Source organism: Macrobrachium nipponense, chromosome 26, assembly GCF_015104395.2.
Source record: "Macrobrachium nipponense isolate FS-2020 chromosome 26, ASM1510439v2, whole genome shotgun sequence".
NCBI classification, from domain to species: Eukaryota; Metazoa; Arthropoda; class Malacostraca; order Decapoda; family Palaemonidae; genus Macrobrachium; species Macrobrachium nipponense.
The window spans coordinates 33603298-33622469 of NC_087215.1; the positions used below are offsets into that span (position 1 = coordinate 33603298).

The 19172-nt window shown below is 43.1% G+C and overlaps 1 protein-coding gene across 1 annotated transcript in view; it reads left to right on the top strand.

Moving 5' to 3' along the window:
• LOC135200166 (mannose-6-phosphate isomerase-like) overlaps positions 1 to 19172 on the top strand; it is a 148704-nt gene that overhangs the window by 54507 nt on the left and 75025 nt on the right. Inside the window, exons 3-4 of the mRNA XM_064228527.1 lie at positions 6034 to 6175; positions 6329 to 6493. Of these exons, the coding sequence (XP_064084597.1) occupies positions 6034 to 6175; positions 6329 to 6493 (307 nt within the window). The remainder of the gene's footprint in view (positions 1 to 6033; positions 6176 to 6328; positions 6494 to 19172) is intronic.

Here is a 19172-nt window from a genome sequence, read left to right on the forward strand (position 1 = left end):
GACAGAGATCATACCGTCCTTGAATGGAGCGTAAGCGGCCACTCTCCATGGGTTATCCATGGAGAAGGCTGGTAGTGACTCATAAGGAGGTAGCTGGAGAATGCCAGCACCTGCTACTGGGGAGACTGGATGGAGCCTGAGAAAGCCCAGCTACTCGGTCCTCATTCTCTCTAACTCTGTTAGAGAGATCTTGGATGGACTGGCCCGACTGACTAAGGGTGTTTGACAGATGCGCAAACATCTGTTCAAACTTGGTTTCCGAGGGCGAAGACCTGCGAGCCTACCATCTCTCCTACCTGTTGCATCACCACTGCTGAGAAGGCAGTGGGATCAAAGGCGCTTGGTCCCGCTACTCCAACCGGCGTTGCCGGAGTGGATGCGGTGGAGGCCGGAGAAGGCATTGGCTCCGCTGGAGCGCGAGCCTTCTCCTTAGAAGCCTTGCTTCTAGAGCTCTTGGAGTACGAAGAGCTCGGCTTAGCCTTCACCGCGTCAGCATAGGAAGTCGAAGACTTCTTTACTGAAGAAGACGACGACGACTTCTTAGAAGTCGTCTTATGGAGGGTCTTCTGTTCTCTCTGTCCCTTCACCTTTGGGGGTACAGAGAGAGCGGGAAAGCGGGCAGGGATCTCAGATCCCGTAAAGCCTTGAAAAGAAGCAGTAGAAGGGACAGAAGATCCAGAGCGCCCAAGGAAAGACCTTGGGCGCCCGACACACCTACCTCAACCAACAAATCCTCCGCCGCCCCTACCGCCATAGGTTTGATGTTCAGGTCCAAAGTTGCGATGTCTGGGACCGGCTCGTGCGTGGCCACGGACCCGAACGACTGCTGCACCTCTTGCTGTATGGAGGCGATGAGAGGGGCTGCTGAGATAGGATCAACATAGCCTGTTGATTTGCCGCCGGGGAAGATCTGAACGGCCAGCTTCTTATCCAAGATGTACGGCTGGCCCTTGGCGGCGTTCTTCCCGAAGCCGCCCACCCAAGCCTTCAGGGTTGCTAGGGCGACTTCCTTCACGGCGGCAGCCTGAAAGAGAAGGCGAAATGAAGCTTCTAGTGGCGGGGACGGGGTTTAACAAGCTTATGACTAAGTGTTATTAGTAATACGATAAAGATGTCTAAAATCGACTTACCCCCCCCACCAGCTGACTGACAAGGTCATAGCAGATGATGCAGGCTTCTGGGTGCCAGACGATCATGACGTTGTGGGTCGTGGCACACGGGGGCGTGAGTCCTGCACTCATCGTGGGCGCAGGGTCGTACAGCGTCGCGTTACACCCCAGGACCTGACAGTTGGTAGCCTGTAAGTGGAAAGATACATAAGTATCAGGAGAACACTTACAGCCTAACATTGCTCCGCTGCATGCCGGAGCGTGAAAGTTAGATTAAACCAGAGCCTTGCCATAATACGTGTGGTAACAAGGTGGTTGGAGTTGTCTAAGGCTACGCCGGAGACAAGAGAAATATCCCAACCAGGTGTGGTGGTGAGCTATGAAACCCACGACGGATAACGACGGAGATGGTATACACCACAGTTAGATAATACTAAAATTCACCGTAAAATTAGGGTATAATCCTTATATTTACGAAATATATATATAAGTCTTTCCCCGTCTACTAGAAGAGTGCCCGGGTAAGAAGGCAAGCTCTCCTCCGGTAGCGGGAAAAAGCAGGATATAGTAGGCAAGCAATAGACCACTAGTAGTGACCACCCCGCCCGCTGGCGGAGCCAGACGAACTATAAACCAAAGGGGCCCCGGCTGCAGCGGAGGCTCCGTTCGTTACAGTAGGGGAAAGGTGGGACTGAGCAATGGGGGGGGGGGGGGGGGGGGGGGGGGGGGGGGGGGGGGGGGGGGGGTTTCCGGTTTCCGGCGTGACGCGGCGGGAGAGAGAGAGGGGGGGGGGTGGCCTACTCCTCCCCGTCCCAACAACTACCCGCTCGGTGACCCGGTACCCGAGACAAGTGGTCGCCCTATACCCCAGCTGGGAGGAACCCCTGGCCTCCTCAGAGAAAGAGGGAGGAAGGCTACTGAGGTTGTCATGGTAACCAAGGGGTCCCCCAGACCCCTCCCTATACCTGGTAGGGAGGGAAGGGGAAGGGAAAGGTGCTATGGAACACGTGACCGCAAGTGGCCTAAGCCGCGATAGCAACACAACCATGGGAGGGCCACGTGAACCAGACTGTACCACACATGGGACATGCACCTAGGCTAGCCTAACACCCTAAACACCCTAAAATAAAACTAAAATTACATCGTAAAAGGGTTGGAAAGACACTTTTAGGTAAAAGAAAAAGAAGCCCAGGAGGAGGCACTGTTCCGAGGAACAGTTGACTACTCGGAGCCAGCGATAGCCGATGAAGAGCAAGAGCCGGGATGCTGGGCCAGAAACACAGAATAGCCCTAAATACCAAACTAAGAGAAATGGTAAAAGGGCTGACCTAGCTATAAAGGCGATGTAAAAAACGATGAACGTGATATAGTAAGCCCATAAGTATAGGAAGTCCCAGTATGGAAGACCGGGAATTCTTAACATGAGGCGGCATGGCGCCGCCACGAGTCGACCGGGAAACCGTATATGACCTATTAGAAGGAAAATACTGGTCCCTGGAAGACTAAATTACGGTAAAATACTACTTATGAGGCACTTAACTTAGCCGATGCGATGGCAGCACGTTCCATGGTGAATAAGGAGATAAATCCAAAGATAACACGGCACGAAGAAAAAAGCGTACAACGTGTACCGTCTAATAATTAAGGAGGTGTAGTAGTAGCGGCCGCATCACCCGTTAGTATCAGCTCTCTCTAGTGGGGATTTTAGATTGGAAGGTCTAAATGGTGAATGACTCGTGGTAGTGATCCCACTCGCCCTATTCTCATACCGACACTTCTTTTATAGAGTGAGCGAGTCAGTTTTACTGACATTTTCTTAATTTTTGTTTTTGGGTTTTTTCCTCCTGGTAATTTTAGATTAATTGTTGCCTAGAAAGAATGATATTAAGGATACTTTCATAGGCCGACACGAGCTGAGCCCAGAAATAACGTACGTAACAAATAGAAAATGGATTGCTATCTGATTTTATATTTTATATATATATATAAGTAACAGGTATCTTATTTAATAATAACCAAACAAAATACAGGGAAAAGATAGCGAGTACACTCGCGGATACTGCCGTGCGGTCGGTCACTTATCCCTTGTGCATAAGGCCACAACCCTCAAACATGCTTTCATGACTTCGACCGGCCAATAAACACTCTCTCTCGATCATAGCGACCAGTGCACATTTTGCGATTACTGTAACATTTACCACTAAACACCAAGCACCAATACTTTGGTGGCGGTAAACAACCAACACCGACGAAGAGCAGTTTCAAGTAGGGCCGAGGTATAAAATCCAAGGTGGCAGGGATCTCGACCTCTTCCTCACAACAGCACTCCCGAGTCATTACGGTAACAAGAATTCGTTGGTAATTACAGTTGGGTCTTTACTCAGCTTTAACTCTGAAATCCCTATATATACAGAAACACTACTTATTATGATGTAAATATAGTAACAACCTAAATACTAAACAAATATATAAACACACGGTGACAGCCCCTCTGTGGCCTCAGGCGGAATGGTTCCCAGATCTGCTGTCGTTGTTGTCAGAGGTTCTGAGGGAGATTTCCCCTTGGCAACATCTGTGTCAACCCCATGCGGAAAGGTTCCGCCAGTCAGTAGAATCCCTGTCTCTTCACGTTTGGAGTCTATCAAGTATCTCCTCCGAGTGAGAGGCTTTTCTCAGAGAACGGCAGGGCATATGTCCAGCAGTCTCAGAAAGTCGACTTCTGCGGTTTACCAAGGCAAATGGGCGATCTACTGCGATTGGTGTCGTAAACGGGGTTTTTCTCCTCTCACAACCTCTATTCAGCAAATAGTAGTTAGTCTTTTTAACTTTCCCCAGAGACGAGAAATGTTGTCCATTTCTGCCATTAGAGGCTACAGGGCAGCCCTAAGTTTGGTGTTACACCTTAAAGGTATTGACATCTCTTCCTGGGAACTCTCCTTGCTAGTTAAGGGGTTTGAGCAGTCGAGTTCTCCTAGAGACTCAACGCCTCCAACGTGGGATGTTTCCTTGGTTCTCAAGAGCTTCACTAAGAGTCCATATGAGCCCTTGCGTCGCTCATCATACAGGAACTTGACGCTCAAGACAGTTTTCCTTCTGGCCTTGGCATCTTCCAAGAGGGTAGGAGAGCTCCACGATCTGAGCTATGATGTGAAGCACCAGGGGTTGGGGGTCGATGTCCTTCGAATTTGTCCCGGAATTTGTGGCCAAGACCCAAAATCCCTCTGTGCATGATGACAGGTTCACCTCGTTTTCCATTCCATCACTGAATGACTGTGGGTGGTGATGCTCAAGAGCTTTAGTTGTGCCCTGTCCGGGCCCTGCGTTGCTATCTTAAAAGGACTTGATACCTTAGACCAGGCTGCCACAGACTTTTTGTTAGCACAGGCCATAGAAGAAAGAGGTGTCTAAGAATACTATCTTTTTGGATACAGGAAGCCATCAGACAGGCATACTTGACTCATGACGATTCCACCACCACGTCTGTGCAGGCTAGAACGCATGACGTTAGGGGTATTGATCCCTCTCTGGCTTTTAAAAAGAACTTGGTTGTACATAGAGTGCTGAGCGCTGGTACTTGGTTACGCCAGTCCACGTTCGCCTCTTTCTATCTTAAGGATGTTGCCCACAGATCTGCGGACACGTTTTCCCTGGGGTCCTGTGGTGGCTGCCCAACAGGTTGTGTAACTCATAGTTGCCCTTAACAGGACACTTCTGTATCTTACCTAAGATGATTGTGTGGATGAGAGAATGAGTGAGTTGGCTGGTCTCCTTTCTCTTGTACCTTTCTTTCTTCCTTCGGGCGGGTTAAGGAATAGACACGTCATTCGCTGGACTGGTCTGATACAGGTGAGTAAGGTAGTCATACTGATAGTGTGGTCACTTAATATGCAAATATCAAACCCTCTATTTGGTAGCATATGCTCCACTCCTTGGTAAAGAGAAGTTGAGAGTAGTACAAACCCTGGTGTGTTGGTTTGCTATTGGACAGTCAGTTTCTCTTTGGTTCCCTATACAATGGTTCTCCCATATATCATTGTACATCACTCAGGGTCTGAGTGGTTAGATATCAGTTTATCTAGCTTCTCAATGGGCTTCAGTCCCTCTCCAGAAGTCATTTCTTCTGGAAGGTGGACTGCAGAATAGTTCCACTTGGTATCTCTCAGGTTCGAACATTATCGGGCAGTTGATGGTCAACACAGTTCCCACTATTAGCTTCAGATATAAACCCAGTCCGAGCTATGATATCTTTTCTTATTTGTCAGATCCAATAAATTTAACAGAAAATGGAAAATTTCACAGAATTAGTCCAAAGAAATCCATAATAATATATGAGACCCTTGGATTTAAATTCCTGGGGTTCAAGAGAGCACTCACCATGTCAAGGAGGTCCCACATCAAGGGGGATAAATCAGTGTGGCCAATTTAAGAAATTCTTAAAAGCAGGATGACATAATTGGATAAATCAATGGTGGCCAATTATGTCATCCTGTTTTTATGAATTTCTTGAAAAAAAACGTTATGAAAAGTATTTTTTTTAGGTTACATATTTGAACTTTTTTGTCACATTTTTTATTCTGCTTACAATGATGAGTAGGCATTACATGCATTTTTGATGAGATAGTGAAATAAGAAAATTGTTCCATGTAAGGAAGTAGTTGCTGATTATTTATCTCCACCATAATAAGTGTTTGTCAGACTATAGATTGTTTTGAGCTAATTTGAATCTTCCATCTCTTTGTGTGAAGAATTATTAACCACAGTATTTTAAATAGCTTTAAAATGAAGATTGATGATTTTTGTTCTCTTATCTAATTTATTATTTCCAGAATTCAGTTAGAGTAGCAAGGGTGTGTTTCAGAAAAAAATAGGCTATAGTATGTATATACGTATATTTTTAGCCTTAAAATATTTTTTCTTCTCTCAGGCTCATGCTGAGGAGTTGCATCAAAGTCGTCCAGATGTGTACAAAGATCCTAATCATAAGCCAGAAATGGCAATTGCACTGACCCCTTTTCAAGCTCTTTGTGGATTTAGGCCTCAGGAAGAAATAGCAAAGCATCTCACAGGTTATAATGCTTACATTATTTATTTATGCTTTACTCAATATGTTTATTAATATTCCTCGTTGCACCATACAGTAAAATGGGACTATATTAATAATTATACATAGTTAGTTCATTCATAATTTTTGCAAGAATTTAGGTCTTCTCGACTTTCAGAGATCCATGAACTTCAGAATGTCATTGGAACGGATTTTTGTGATGCTTTTATAAAGGACTCAAATGAAGAAAACTTGAAGAAGTGCTTTAATGCCATGATGACTGCATCAAAGGATGCCATAGCTTCTGCTCTTTCAGATTACCTGCAAAGATTATCATCCTTAGGTGAGCACTTACTATTACTATTTTTTCTTTTTAGCATAGGTATTGTACATTATTTTTGTGAATCTTACCTCTCATTCATATAGCTATATTTTTAAGTTTCAAATCACAAATGTACCCCATAATTTATTAAAATAAAAAGTGCACAGAGGGTTTGTATCTGGTTTAATGGTCATATCTTCATATATATATACCCTCCCCCTGGCAGACAAAGGAAGAGAGACTGTTTTCATTGTCTCGGTTAGATTTCTGCTGTCATGTTGGTCACAACACTGGTAGTGCTTTCTCGAAAATTGGTATACTAGTTCCACCTTTGTTTTGTATAGACTTTCTTCATCATATGTTAAGCCAATTCCTGAAGCATATATGGGAATGATGAGTGTGGGAACCATTTGTCTTTGACTATGCATGATGGGAAAACAAATTGCCCAGTGAATATCACTAAAGCATGTGCCATGGAAGATTGCTGCCCTTAAAATGAATGTTAAACACAGGAATAGGAGAGAAGCAGATAGGGAAAGGAAATTCATGTTGAAGATTTTTGTCCCAATATTGTGAAACAGATAAGCCCTCTTGAGCAACTCTGCAACCAGAGTGCCTTATCTCTTAGATCTTATTTCTTTCTCTCCAGTGGTTCAAATGAGGTGGATGTTCAGTTCATTGTGTCTTTTATAGCAGAATTAGTCAACTTTCATTAGGAAGGCAAAGTAGTAGGCTAGCAACACCATTTTGGATCCTCCAATTGGGGGCGGGTGTGCCTGCACCCATCTGTACTGGAGCTGGCCTCTGGACCGCCCTGTGTTAGTTCAGTGACTTTCTTAGAGAGCTGTCTACTAGGGAACCAAGTCATGCTAGTGGACAGTGGGATGTCCCTGCTACCATTTCCCTCTTGGACACCACCTCTAACCTGGGAGATGTGAGGGTCCAGACCGTACATTTTACTAAGACGTGTTGGAAATAAGGTGGGGCACCATTTTTGGGAACTTAGATGTTAGGTCTTTGATAGGAGAAGGAGAGGAGCCTTCATATAAACAATCTATAATGGTTGTTTGCAAGTCTCATTTTAGATTTGGTTTCCAGGAAAACAATGGCATTCTTTCCAAACAAGTCACTCATTGGTTTACTTTTAAAACATAAGCTTGTCCTTGGTTTACTTTTAAAACATAAGCTTGTCCTTGGGTTGGGTTTATTAGCCTTTGCTAAGTGTTGCACTATCCACCATCCTTGTTTTCATATTATTAATATAATTTCCATGCTTACCTAACATTCATGGTACCCACCTAACCTCCCCACATCCAGTGGGCAAAACCAGGCACAGAAAATGGAGTTCCTTAGTCCTTACCTACTTGAGTTTGGGTAAATGACAATGCAGGATACAACAGTAAACTATTTACAACCCCTTTTGTTTTCTTTTCCTATTTTCAGCATATAACCATAACTAAAAAGTTTTGTTTTACTTGACTGCATCCAAGAATATTATATGTATTTTCATATTACTATTTGTTTGTATTATAAAATACAAATATAGCAATCAATGTTATGTTTCGGAAATCAGCTGAGGGCGATTGCAAAGTAAGTTTGTTTTGCTGTGTTGAACTCAAATCAGAGTGACTTTCTTGCCTCTAGTTAGTGCAAATGAATCTCAAGATACTCTATTTATATGAAACAAGGTTATTTTACATTATACAAAGTGTTTTCAAGTGGAAATATCACTTGAAAATGTATCGTTTGTGAACGAAATTTAGTTATTTTTTTCGCTAGTAGATGGCGCTGAGGGCATGTTTATTGCGTAAACAAAAATCAACATTCCGTTCGATATTTTCACTTTATCTCATCAGAATACTACGAGCTTTACGTATTTATCTTTTATTGGAGTGAAAACAGTAAAATGTGTTCTTTTCATGCCCAATAGTTTTGATTAAAACACGTTTCTCTCAAATTTTGTTTACGGTCGAGTTTGATGGTACTATACTGAAGTTTGCGAAAGTTTTATCCACGTTGCTGTTGCACAATAATAGTCGTTAGCGTATCAACATTCTTTCCTCAACTTCAGCTAAAACTTACAGATTCAATTTAGCAGTATACGCCCTTGCCGATCTTTTATCCATAGCGAGTAAGGCTATAATACTATTATTGTGCATTGGCAACAAGGATATAAATCCAGTAAACTTATGCCATCAAACACATCCATAGATAAAATTGAGAGAAAATGATTTTAATCAAAACTTTGGGTTTTGAAATAACGCATTTTACTGTTGTTTTCACGCCGATAAAAGATAAGTAACGTAACGGTAACGTTCGTACTACGATGAAATGAAGTGAAAATAGCGAACGGAATCACGTAATATTTTTACACAATAAACATGCCCACAACGCAATCTGTTAACGGGAAAAAAACTTTAGTTCACGAGATGTATTAAGTTCACATTTCGACTTAAAAACAGGATTTTCTTATAATGACAAATTACAGTAATACCTCAAGATACTAAATTAATCCATTCCAAGGCAGCCTTCGTAACCTGATTTTTTCGTATCTTGAACCACATTTTACATGCAAATTGCTTAATTTGTTCCAAGCCCTACAAAAACACCCCAGTAAATTTTATAATAAAGCTAAATTGACCAATAAACAATGAAATACAACCATTTGGACCATTCAATACCCAACTTAAACTACATATACTACTAATATGTACTATACCTGTAAATAAAGTGTACATGGTACAAGAAATACAGTGGTCCCCCCGTATTCGTGGGGATGCGTTACCAGACCCCCCGTGAATAGTTAGAACCCGCGAATGGTTTGGAACCCCTATGAAAATGCCAAAAAACGGCCTATTTTGTTAGTTAAAACTCAAGAAAAACCCACTAAAAATTTTCATACTTGGTTTTTTTAATAGTTTTATCACAAAAAGTGCATTTTATGATGAAATTCATCAAAACAACCAGGAATTTGTGGATATTTATCATAGAAAAATACCGCGAATGCGCGAATTTTCCGCAAACAATGCAGGGAAACGTTCCCAGAGAAATCCGCGAATGTGTGAGTCCGCAAATCTGGATAACGCGAATACGTTACCTTTCGAGTGAGGTGATCTCTGAAAGTGGCGACAGAGCAGGAGGACAAATGGCAGAAAACATTAACACTTATCTTTACAAAAAGCTTAAAATTAAAAATTTTTTTTTTCTTTGATTTTTACATTTTTTTTACTTTATTATACTTTCCATTTTTTACAAAATTTCAATTTCTTCACCACTTTCAACTTTCTGTTTTTTGTAGTATCACTTGGATCTTCCTGTTTGCTTACTCCTACTAAAGGCCTCTTTAAAAAATAACTATCAAAGATGGGAGTAAGTAGAGGGTCATTCTGTCGTTCTCATGTCGGACAACACCACAGTGGTCGCCTATGTGAACAAGCAGGGAGGCCTGGTTTCATGTCAACTTCACGTCTTGACCGTCGAGGTTCACCAGTGGGCGGTCCAGCAATTCGGTAGAGCTCTCAGCTAGGTATATCCCAGATAAACGGAATGTGGTTGCAGACAAACTCAGTCGTCGGGATCAGATCCTAGGCACAGAGTGGTCCCTTCATCAAGTAGTAGCAGACAATCACTTCCCAATTTGGGGGAGACTCATGCTGGACCTTTTTGCAACTCGGTTTAACAGGAAACTGGAGATATTCTGTTCAGTGGTTCCAGATACTTTAGCATTAGTGGAGGACACGTTCCAACATCCCTGGGACAACCTGGAGGTGTATGCCTTCCCTTCGTTTTGTTTAATCCATCAAGTTCTGAACAGGCTGATGAGTTCGCAGGGTCTCAGGATGACTTTGGTAGCCCCTCTGTGGCCTCAGGTGGAATGGTTTCCAGATCTGCTGTCATTGTTGTCGGAGGTTCCGAGGGAAACTTCCCCTTGGCAGCAGCATCTGTGTCAGCCACATGCGGAAAGGTTCCACCAGTCAGTAGAATCTGTGTCTCTTCACGGTTAGAGGCTATCAAGTATCTCCTCCGAGCGAGAGGCTTTTCTCAGAGAACAGCAGGGCATATGTCCAGCAGTCTCAAAAAGTCAACCTCTGCGGTTTACCAAGACAAATGGGCGATCTGCTGTGATTGGTGTCGTAAACGGGGTTTTTCTCCACTCGCAACCTCTATTCAGTGAATAGCAGACTTTTTAACCTTCCTCAGAGATGAAAAACATTTGTTCGTTTCTGTCATTAGAGGCTACAGGGCGGCCCTGAGTTTAGTGCTACGCCTTAGAGGTATTGACATCTCCTCATCCTGGCAACTTTCCTTGCTAGTTAAGGGGTTTGAGCAATTGAGTTCTCCTAGGGAGCTCAAGCCTCTGACGTGGGATGTTTCCTTGGTTCTCAAGAGCTTTACCAAGGGTCCATATGAGCCTTTGCGTCGCTCATCTGACAGTAACTTGACGCTCAAGACCGTTTTCCTCCTGGCCTTGGCATCTTCCAAGAGGATAGGAGAGCTCCATGATCTGAGCTATGATGTGAAGCACCAGGGGTTGGGGGTCGATGTCCTTCGAATTTGTCCCGTAATTTGTGGCCAAGACCCAAAATCCCTCTGTGCACGATGAAAGGTTCACTTCACTTTCCATTCCATCACTGAATGACTTTGTGGGTGGTGATACTTAAAAGCTTTTGTTGTGTCCTGTCCGGGCCCTGCGTTGCTATCTTAAAAGGACAGCACCTTAGGCCAGGCTGCCGCAGACTTTTTAAAAAGTTAGCACAGGACTTACAAAGAAAGAGGTGTCGAAGAATGCTAGCTCTTTGGATACAGGAAGCCATCAGACTGGCATACTTGATTCTTGATGATTCCACCACCACGTCTGTGCAGGCTAGAGCGCATGATGCTTTGGGGTATTGGTCCCTCCCTGGCTTTCAAAAAGAACTTGGCTGTTCATAGAGTGCTGAGCGCTGGTACTTGGTTACGCCAGTCCAAGTTCACCTCTTTCTATCTTAAGGATGTTGCCCACAGATCTATGGACACGTTTTCCCTGGGCCCTGTGGTGGCTGCCTAACAGGTTGTGTGACTCATCATTGCCGTTAACAGGACACTTTTGTATCTTACCTAAGATGATTGCGTAGATGAGAGAATGAGTGAGTTGGCTGGTCTCCTTTCTCTTGTACCTTCCTTCTTCTTTCGGGCAGGTTAAGGAATAGATACGTCATTCGCTGGACTGGTCTGATACAGGCGAGTAGGTAGTCATACTGATAGTGTGGTCGCTTGGTATACAAATATCCAACCCTCTATTCGGTAGCATATGCTTCACTCCTTGGCAAGGGGGAGTTGGGAATGGTAACAAACCCTGGTGTGTTGGTTTGCTATTGGACAGTCAAAGTTTCTCGGTTCCCTATAGTACAATGATTCTCCCATATATCATTGGTTCCCTATACTACAATGATTCTCCCATATATCATTGTACATCACTCAGTGTCTGGGTGGTTAGATATCAATTTATCTAGCTTCTCACAGGTTTCAGTCCCTCTCCGGAAGTCATTTCTTCTGTAGCTGGACTGGTGGGTAGGCCCCCAGCCGGTTTAGGATGTCTTGTACCTCCCTCCAAGTATGAGTCTATCCTATTGTTAAGACTGAAGGTTTGTTCGCGTATGAACAAATGACAAATTTTCTAAGACAATTTGTATTTTTCATAGCTACAAACCTGAGGTCTTAACATTGTACTGCCCACCTGTAGCCGCCCCTCTCTCTGCTAAGATATCCTGAGTTGGGAAAGACTGGCGCAGTGGCGTAGATGCGTGGTTGCCAGATCTCACGAGATTCCTTGCTTTCATTTCCAATTTAACCAGATCCAGCTATGCACTAGAAATTATCCTATTGTTAAGACCTCAGGTTTGTAGCTATGAAAAATACAAATTGTCTTAGAAAATTAGTCATTTTTTTGTGTGGTGGATCCCAGTCACACCAACTTGTACCAATCAAGAGAAGCTCCCACAGCACATCCACACTTTGTACTATGCCGCAATAACCCTTCACTCTTCAATGTTCATAAGGAGACAGATAAGAGAGTGCAGAATTCACTTTAAATTTTGTCTGAATATGTAGGAGAAAAAGACCATCACCAAGAAATAAACAGTTTTCTGGGCTCGGCCGTGTCGCTCCGTGAAATAGGTTCCTTCAGCACTATTTCTAAGGTAAAATATTGAGAGGGTGCCATGGTAGTGGTTTTCACTCGCCCCAGAACTATACCGACACCTTTTAATGAAGGTGAGCGAGCCAGAATATTCTGGCATGTCCAATTTAGCAGTTCTCTGGTATTATAGCAATATTTTACCTTAGAAATAGTGCTGAAGGAACCTATTTCACTGGGCGACACGGCTTCCTCGCCCAGAAATAGATTTTTCCTACGTCAAAATCCCTTTTTTCAACAACCAGGGTAAGGGTAACTTGCAAAAAACTGTAACTAGGCAGGAATGAGGTACTACTTGAAACAGTCAGCTACCTCAGAACTGGCTGAGAATGAATGCTCAAGAAGCTTTTAAAAACTCTGGACTTCACAATGATAGCCCCACTTGAACAAGGCTGAATTTATATTCAGAGCAAATGATGAATAAGTGTGAATAATTGAAAGGAAAGCAAAGACAATGATTACAAGAAATACAGTTTGGGAGTAATGGTGACCTATGCATATATAATAGAACACATTAAGCAACCCATTTTGGTCTTTGGAACTGATGAGCATGTGCAATCAGCTGGAGCTGAGGGGGTGGTGTTTTGCCATAGCATGAAAGGCTGTGTAAAAGCAAAATGGGTTGGTTTTGAATTATCTTTTATGTGTATCAACTTAGGAATTTTTGGCCCCCTAAAACAACTGAAGAGTAGGTAACATTTTTTCCCAATATCATATTTTTTTATGCTCACTGGTTTTGTCTGGCAAGTGTATGTTCTGACGCCATGTACTTACCCCAAACTACTATCATAGGAGAATCCTGTATGTCAATCCAGTACTGACCAGAAAAACTTGTTATTTCCTCCCCCACCCCAAGCCAGGTACGTGCCCCAGGGGTCGAAGATCCTGACCCCTCACCCGGTCTCTCCAGTCCTTTCCTGGTCGCTGTAGCGTTCACACGCTTCAGCTTGTCATCTGTTACCGGCCATTTCCCTGTGTTTGTGTTTGACTGCAAGTGTGTTGGTGTCAGTTTTAAGATGGAGGCTTCTTCTCTACGGCGTTGCCCTGGTCCTGAGGGCGGGACTTGTGGGGCTTTTCTTTCTCCAGTGTAGATAGACCCACACACTTTATTTAACAAGTGTTTGGGCCACCCTTTTTCACATGGGGCCATGTTAGGTGAATTAGCTGCGTGGACGGAGCATCAATGGGATCTGGCATCGACAAGGAGGAAGAGAAAGCCTCGATTCCCTTCCAAGAAGTCTCCCTCAGAAGTTCTGAGGAGTAGAAGCACGAGCCAGGGGCCAGGAGGCCTTTCATTGTCTCCAGTTCCGCTTCAGGACTCCCCAGCAAAGCGTCAGAATTTTTCCCGTCCCCTCCCAGCGAGAGGACCAAGGTGAGTCCGTTGCCAGGCCCCTGCCGCGCTGTGCGCTGCCAAGTTCCTGCCTCCTGCTATGGAATGTCCCGCTGTGGAGCACTTTGCTCAGTCACCCGCTCCAGCTCCAGCTCCCGGCTCGGGTCGGTAGAGCCGTTCCCCCCCATTCCAGCCGAGGCTTCCGTCGGAGTTTTTCTACGAGTCAACGGAGCCCCCTGGTCACGTCCCTGGAGGGATTGGCACCCTTCGGAGGCAGAGGGAGCTGACGGGTCCCTCAGTGAGCCAGACCTGGTCCTGGACCGGCGCCCCTCACACTCCATTTAGACTTCCCCACAGAAGTGCTTTGGCAGAGGGAGGGGGTATGTCTGGGGGGTGCACCGCAAGGCAGACTGCTCTCGCCCCCCCCCCCCCCCCTCAAATGATGCTGTCACAGTCGACCGGCTCCCCAGGCAGATGTGGTTCCCTCGGATGAAGTTCCCCATAGGAGGGGGTACGAGGCATAGAGGTGCCGGCCTACTTGGAGTTGAGCAGGTTCGGCCCCCTCCTCCCCACGCAACGCTCCACTCTCCCCATCATAGCCAACCGGGGCGGTTTGGGTAGGTGTGGTAGCTGCCGTGACGGGACATGTCGTCTCAGTCGGCCCCGCTCCCCGGACTTACGGTCTGCGCCGTGTTCGCCCATGTTTGTGGTTCCCATGACGGTCCCACGAACAGGGTTGTGCCGCTGCCACGTCAACCTATCCCTCTGATGAAGTCCCTTCATCAGAAGGGGTGCAGGGCAGAGAAGAGGCGTCTTTCTACGTGGAGTTGAGCGCGTACAGCTCTGTCTTTGCCTTGAACTGAGAGGTTGGGATAGGTGCGGTAGCCGACATGACGGGGGCACGCTGTCGATGACGGTACGCTCCGCTCCCCTGATTGGATGGTCTGCTCTGCTCTCCCGGTCGGACAATCTGCTCTGCCCTCCTGGTTGGACAGCCCGCTACGCTCTCCCTGTTGGAAGGCCCTCTCCGCTCTCCCTGTCGGAAGGCCCTCTCCGCTCTACCTGTCGGACGGCTTGCTCCACTCTCACGGTTGGAAGGTCCGCTCCGCTCCCACGTTCTGCTTCGAGTTCACCCGTGCTTGTGGTTCCCATGACAGCCTCATGAGAGGGTGGCGCCACTGCCCCATTGGCCTTTCCCCTGCACGCTCCGCCAGCCAGTGGGACTCCTATGACAGCTCTGCTGGTAGCCTCCGGAGTGAGGCGTCCGGCCTAGCCTAACTCTCTTTACATAAATGTATAATCTACCCACCTGTACGCATTCTCCAATACCAGTATACTCCCAAAATCACCTTAGATCAACACCACAACAAGACTTACAATCCAAAAAAACTCCTACTCGACAGAGAGCTCTCTCCTACCAACCAAACAGCACACGCACGTGTCTCCTTCTACCCCGTGTTATTGTTTACATCCAGTAGACGTCGCCGCCATCTTGTCTTCTATGACGTCACAACACAACTTAAATACATCAACAGACACCTAAAATCAACCATATGCTGTCCATAAATACACCTACCATATTTCGACAATGCATAAAGTACCAATAACAATTGTACAATATATAATCATACCTGTCTCTTTCTCCCTCCCCTCCAACTGTTTCCTAACCTAGTCCCCTCATAATTTCCTTCATCCTCCAACTCTTTGCCCTCTACATAATTTCTAATACTTTCCCCTGAAACTCCTGCTTTAGTTAATATTAATACATCAGCCACTTGCTCATTTCCTTTTATCCATCTCACCTCCTTTCTTTCCCCAAATTCTATGGTTTCCCTTATTGCTGCAATATCTATTTTTAATCTCTTACTACTTCCACCAGTGCTTGATTTGATGGCGGTCGTTAGTGTTTTACTATCAGTATTAACCATAGCTTCTAAATTTCTCCCTCCCACTACCTCTTCCCACAAATGTTTGAAATATATCAATCCTTTTATAGTCTCCCCAACACCCAGGGCTTCAGCCTCAATGGTGAATATTGCTACTCTCCTGGATTTCCTAGACTTCCACCATATGGGACTTCTCTTCCCATCTGTCAAGAATATAATATAACCCAGTTGAGTATGGGCATCTTCTATGTTTCCAAATGAAGCTTCTGCATAGGCTTCCCAATAAATCTTCTTCTTCCATCTCACTTATTGTAACTTCGCCCATAATGTTCTTAGTTTTTCTCAATTTTAATAAGCTTCTTCATATCCTGAGTCGTTCCTTCTTTAAATGCTTTACTTAATTCACTAACATCGTATGATATTTCTGGCATGGTATGTAGCGACACCCAATTCAGCTGCCCTACCACTGATCTATACTCGGTTAACTCCTTTTGTTCTAGCACTATTACCCGAATATCTTCTATCCTCTTTTATAGAATTTAAATATACTGCCACTGATAAGAGAAAATCTATTCTTCTGCTTTATTACTACTCCTATATACTTAAACCTTTTATTTTCTTGTTCTCCTACTTGGAATTTCCCTTTCAATTTCCCAATCGTTTTTAAAAATCCTTCAGTTCCTCCGTAGCAAAAATCATCTACGTGTGTACACAAAATACCATTCAATTTATTGTCCTTTTTCCAAAAGAATATATTAGGTTCTAGTCTACTTCTCTTCACCTTGAAGCTCCCTCACTACTTTCACCATTTTACAATAATATACTTTTGCTGCGTCCTTGAGTCCATAGACGGTTTTCTTCAACTTCCATCATCCCCTCCAACCATCTTCCCTAGGTGGCTTTAAATACACTTCTCTTTGTATCTCGTCACATTGTAAATATGCAGTTTTGACATCCAATGTATAACAATTCCAATCTTTCACCTTTATTATGGTTAGACAGGATTTTTAAATTTCAGCATTGCATGTGGGAGCATCCTTTTCACAATGCCATCTCTTTTTCAAACCCTCTAGCTACCAATCTTGCTTTACATATCCTTTCCCCCCCTTTTATCTTTTCAGTTACTATCCATTTTGTAGATATAGCTTTTTGTCCAATATCATTTACCTCCTCATATAAGGCAGCCCTCGGTTAACAGCAGCACCAGTTAACGGCTATTCGGTTTTACAGCACTTGTCTAGCAACGCTGTTAACCCTTACACACTTAAGGGGTATAATAAAAATCGTCTCCCGTATGCCTAGGGGGTCTCGGAGTGAGCGCCGAAGCGGAAAAAATATTTTTTTCAAAAAATCACAGCGAGCTTAGTTTTCAAGATTAAGAGTTCATTTTTGGCTCCTTTTTTTGTCATTGCCTGAAGTTTAGTACGCAACCATCAGAATGAAAAAAAATATCATTATCCTATAAAAATAATGCGATATATGATAGCACGAAACAAAATTTCATATATAATTTTATTCAAATCGCGCTGTGAGCAAAACGGTTAAAGCTAACGAGTTAATTTATTTTCATTGTATTGTACACTAAATTGTGGATCATTTTAGTATATATAACACATTGTAAAACAATCAAAGCAACACAAAGAAAATATTATCACAAAATGATGCATGAATTCGTAACGTGCGGATGTAAAAAAATGTTTTTCAAAAATTCACCATAAATCAAAATATTGTTCTAGAGACTTCCAATGTGTTTCAAAATGAAGGTAAATGATTGAATATTACTAAACTGTAAGAGTTTTAGCTTACAATTGCAGTTTTCGACCATTTCGAACGAGTTAAAGTTGACCGAATGTCGAATTGTTTTTATATGCAAATATTTTGAAGAAGAGAAAAGCTACAACCTTCAATTATTTTTTGTTGTATTCTACATAAGATTGCACACATTTTCATATATAAAGCTCTATGAAACGCCTAATTTCAAATGGAGCAAATATTCCGAGAATGCGAAGTACGTATTTCGGAGATTTGCAGCAGAGAATCCGCGCGTGGAGGGAAGGAAAGTTTTTTTTTTTAATTCACCATAAATCTAAATATTGTGCTAGAGACTTCGAATTTGTTTCAAAATGAAGATAAATGACTGAATATTACTAGACTGTAAGAGTTTTAAGCTTTACAATTGCGTTTTTCGACCATTTTGGTAGTCAAATTTGACCGAACGTGGTTTTTTTTCTATTTATCGTGATATATATGCAAATATTTCAAAAATGAGAGAAGCTACAACCTTCAATTATTTTTTGTTGTATTCTACATGAAATTGCACACATTTTCATATATAAAACTTTATGTAACAGCTAATTTAAAATGGTGCAAACATTACCACAAGCACGTATGATTTTTTCGGAAGAGTTACCGCGCGGAAGTAAGGAATGTTTTTTTTTTTATATAAATTCACCATAAATCGAAATATTGTGCTAGAGACTTTCAATTTGTTGCAAAATGAAGGTAATGATTGAATATACTAGAATATAAGAGTTTTAGCTTACAATTGCGTTTTTCGACCATTTCGGTAGAGTGAAAGTTGACCGAAGGTTGAAATTTTGGCACATTGTTATTTATATGAAAATATTTCAAAACTGATAAAAGCTACAACCATGAGTTGTTTTTAGTTGTATTGTGCATGAAATTGCCCACATTTCCATATGTAAAACTTTATGTAACGGCTAATTTAAAATGGTGCAAACATTACGACAATCGCACGTATGATTTTTTCGGAAGTTACTGCACGGACATAAGGAAAAAGTTTTTTTTCATAAATTCACCATAAATTGAAATATTGTGCTAGAGACCTCCAATTTGTTGTAAAATGAAGGTAAATGATTGAATATTACTAAATATAAGAGTTTTAGCTTACAATTGCGTTTTTCGACCATTTCGGTAGAGTCAAAGTTGACCGAAGGTTGAAATTTTGGCACATCGTTATTTATATGAAAATATTTCAAAACTGATAAAGCTACAATCATGAGTATTTTTTGTTGTATTCTACATGAAAATGCACACATTTCATATATAATACTCCATGTAACGGCTAATTTAAAATGATGCAAAAATTATGTCAAAGTGACGAAATAATTTCCGGGATGTGTCACCGATACTTTTTAGTGCGATAAGAAAGAAATTTGCACTTGCGTTCCTGCGTAACGATTGTAAACAAAACAACACCTTGATCCGTGAACTCCCAGCATCCCCCAAGGCACGTGATTCAAAAGTTTTAGGCTGGTAGGCCTATAAGTATTTTTCCGCGAATTAAAA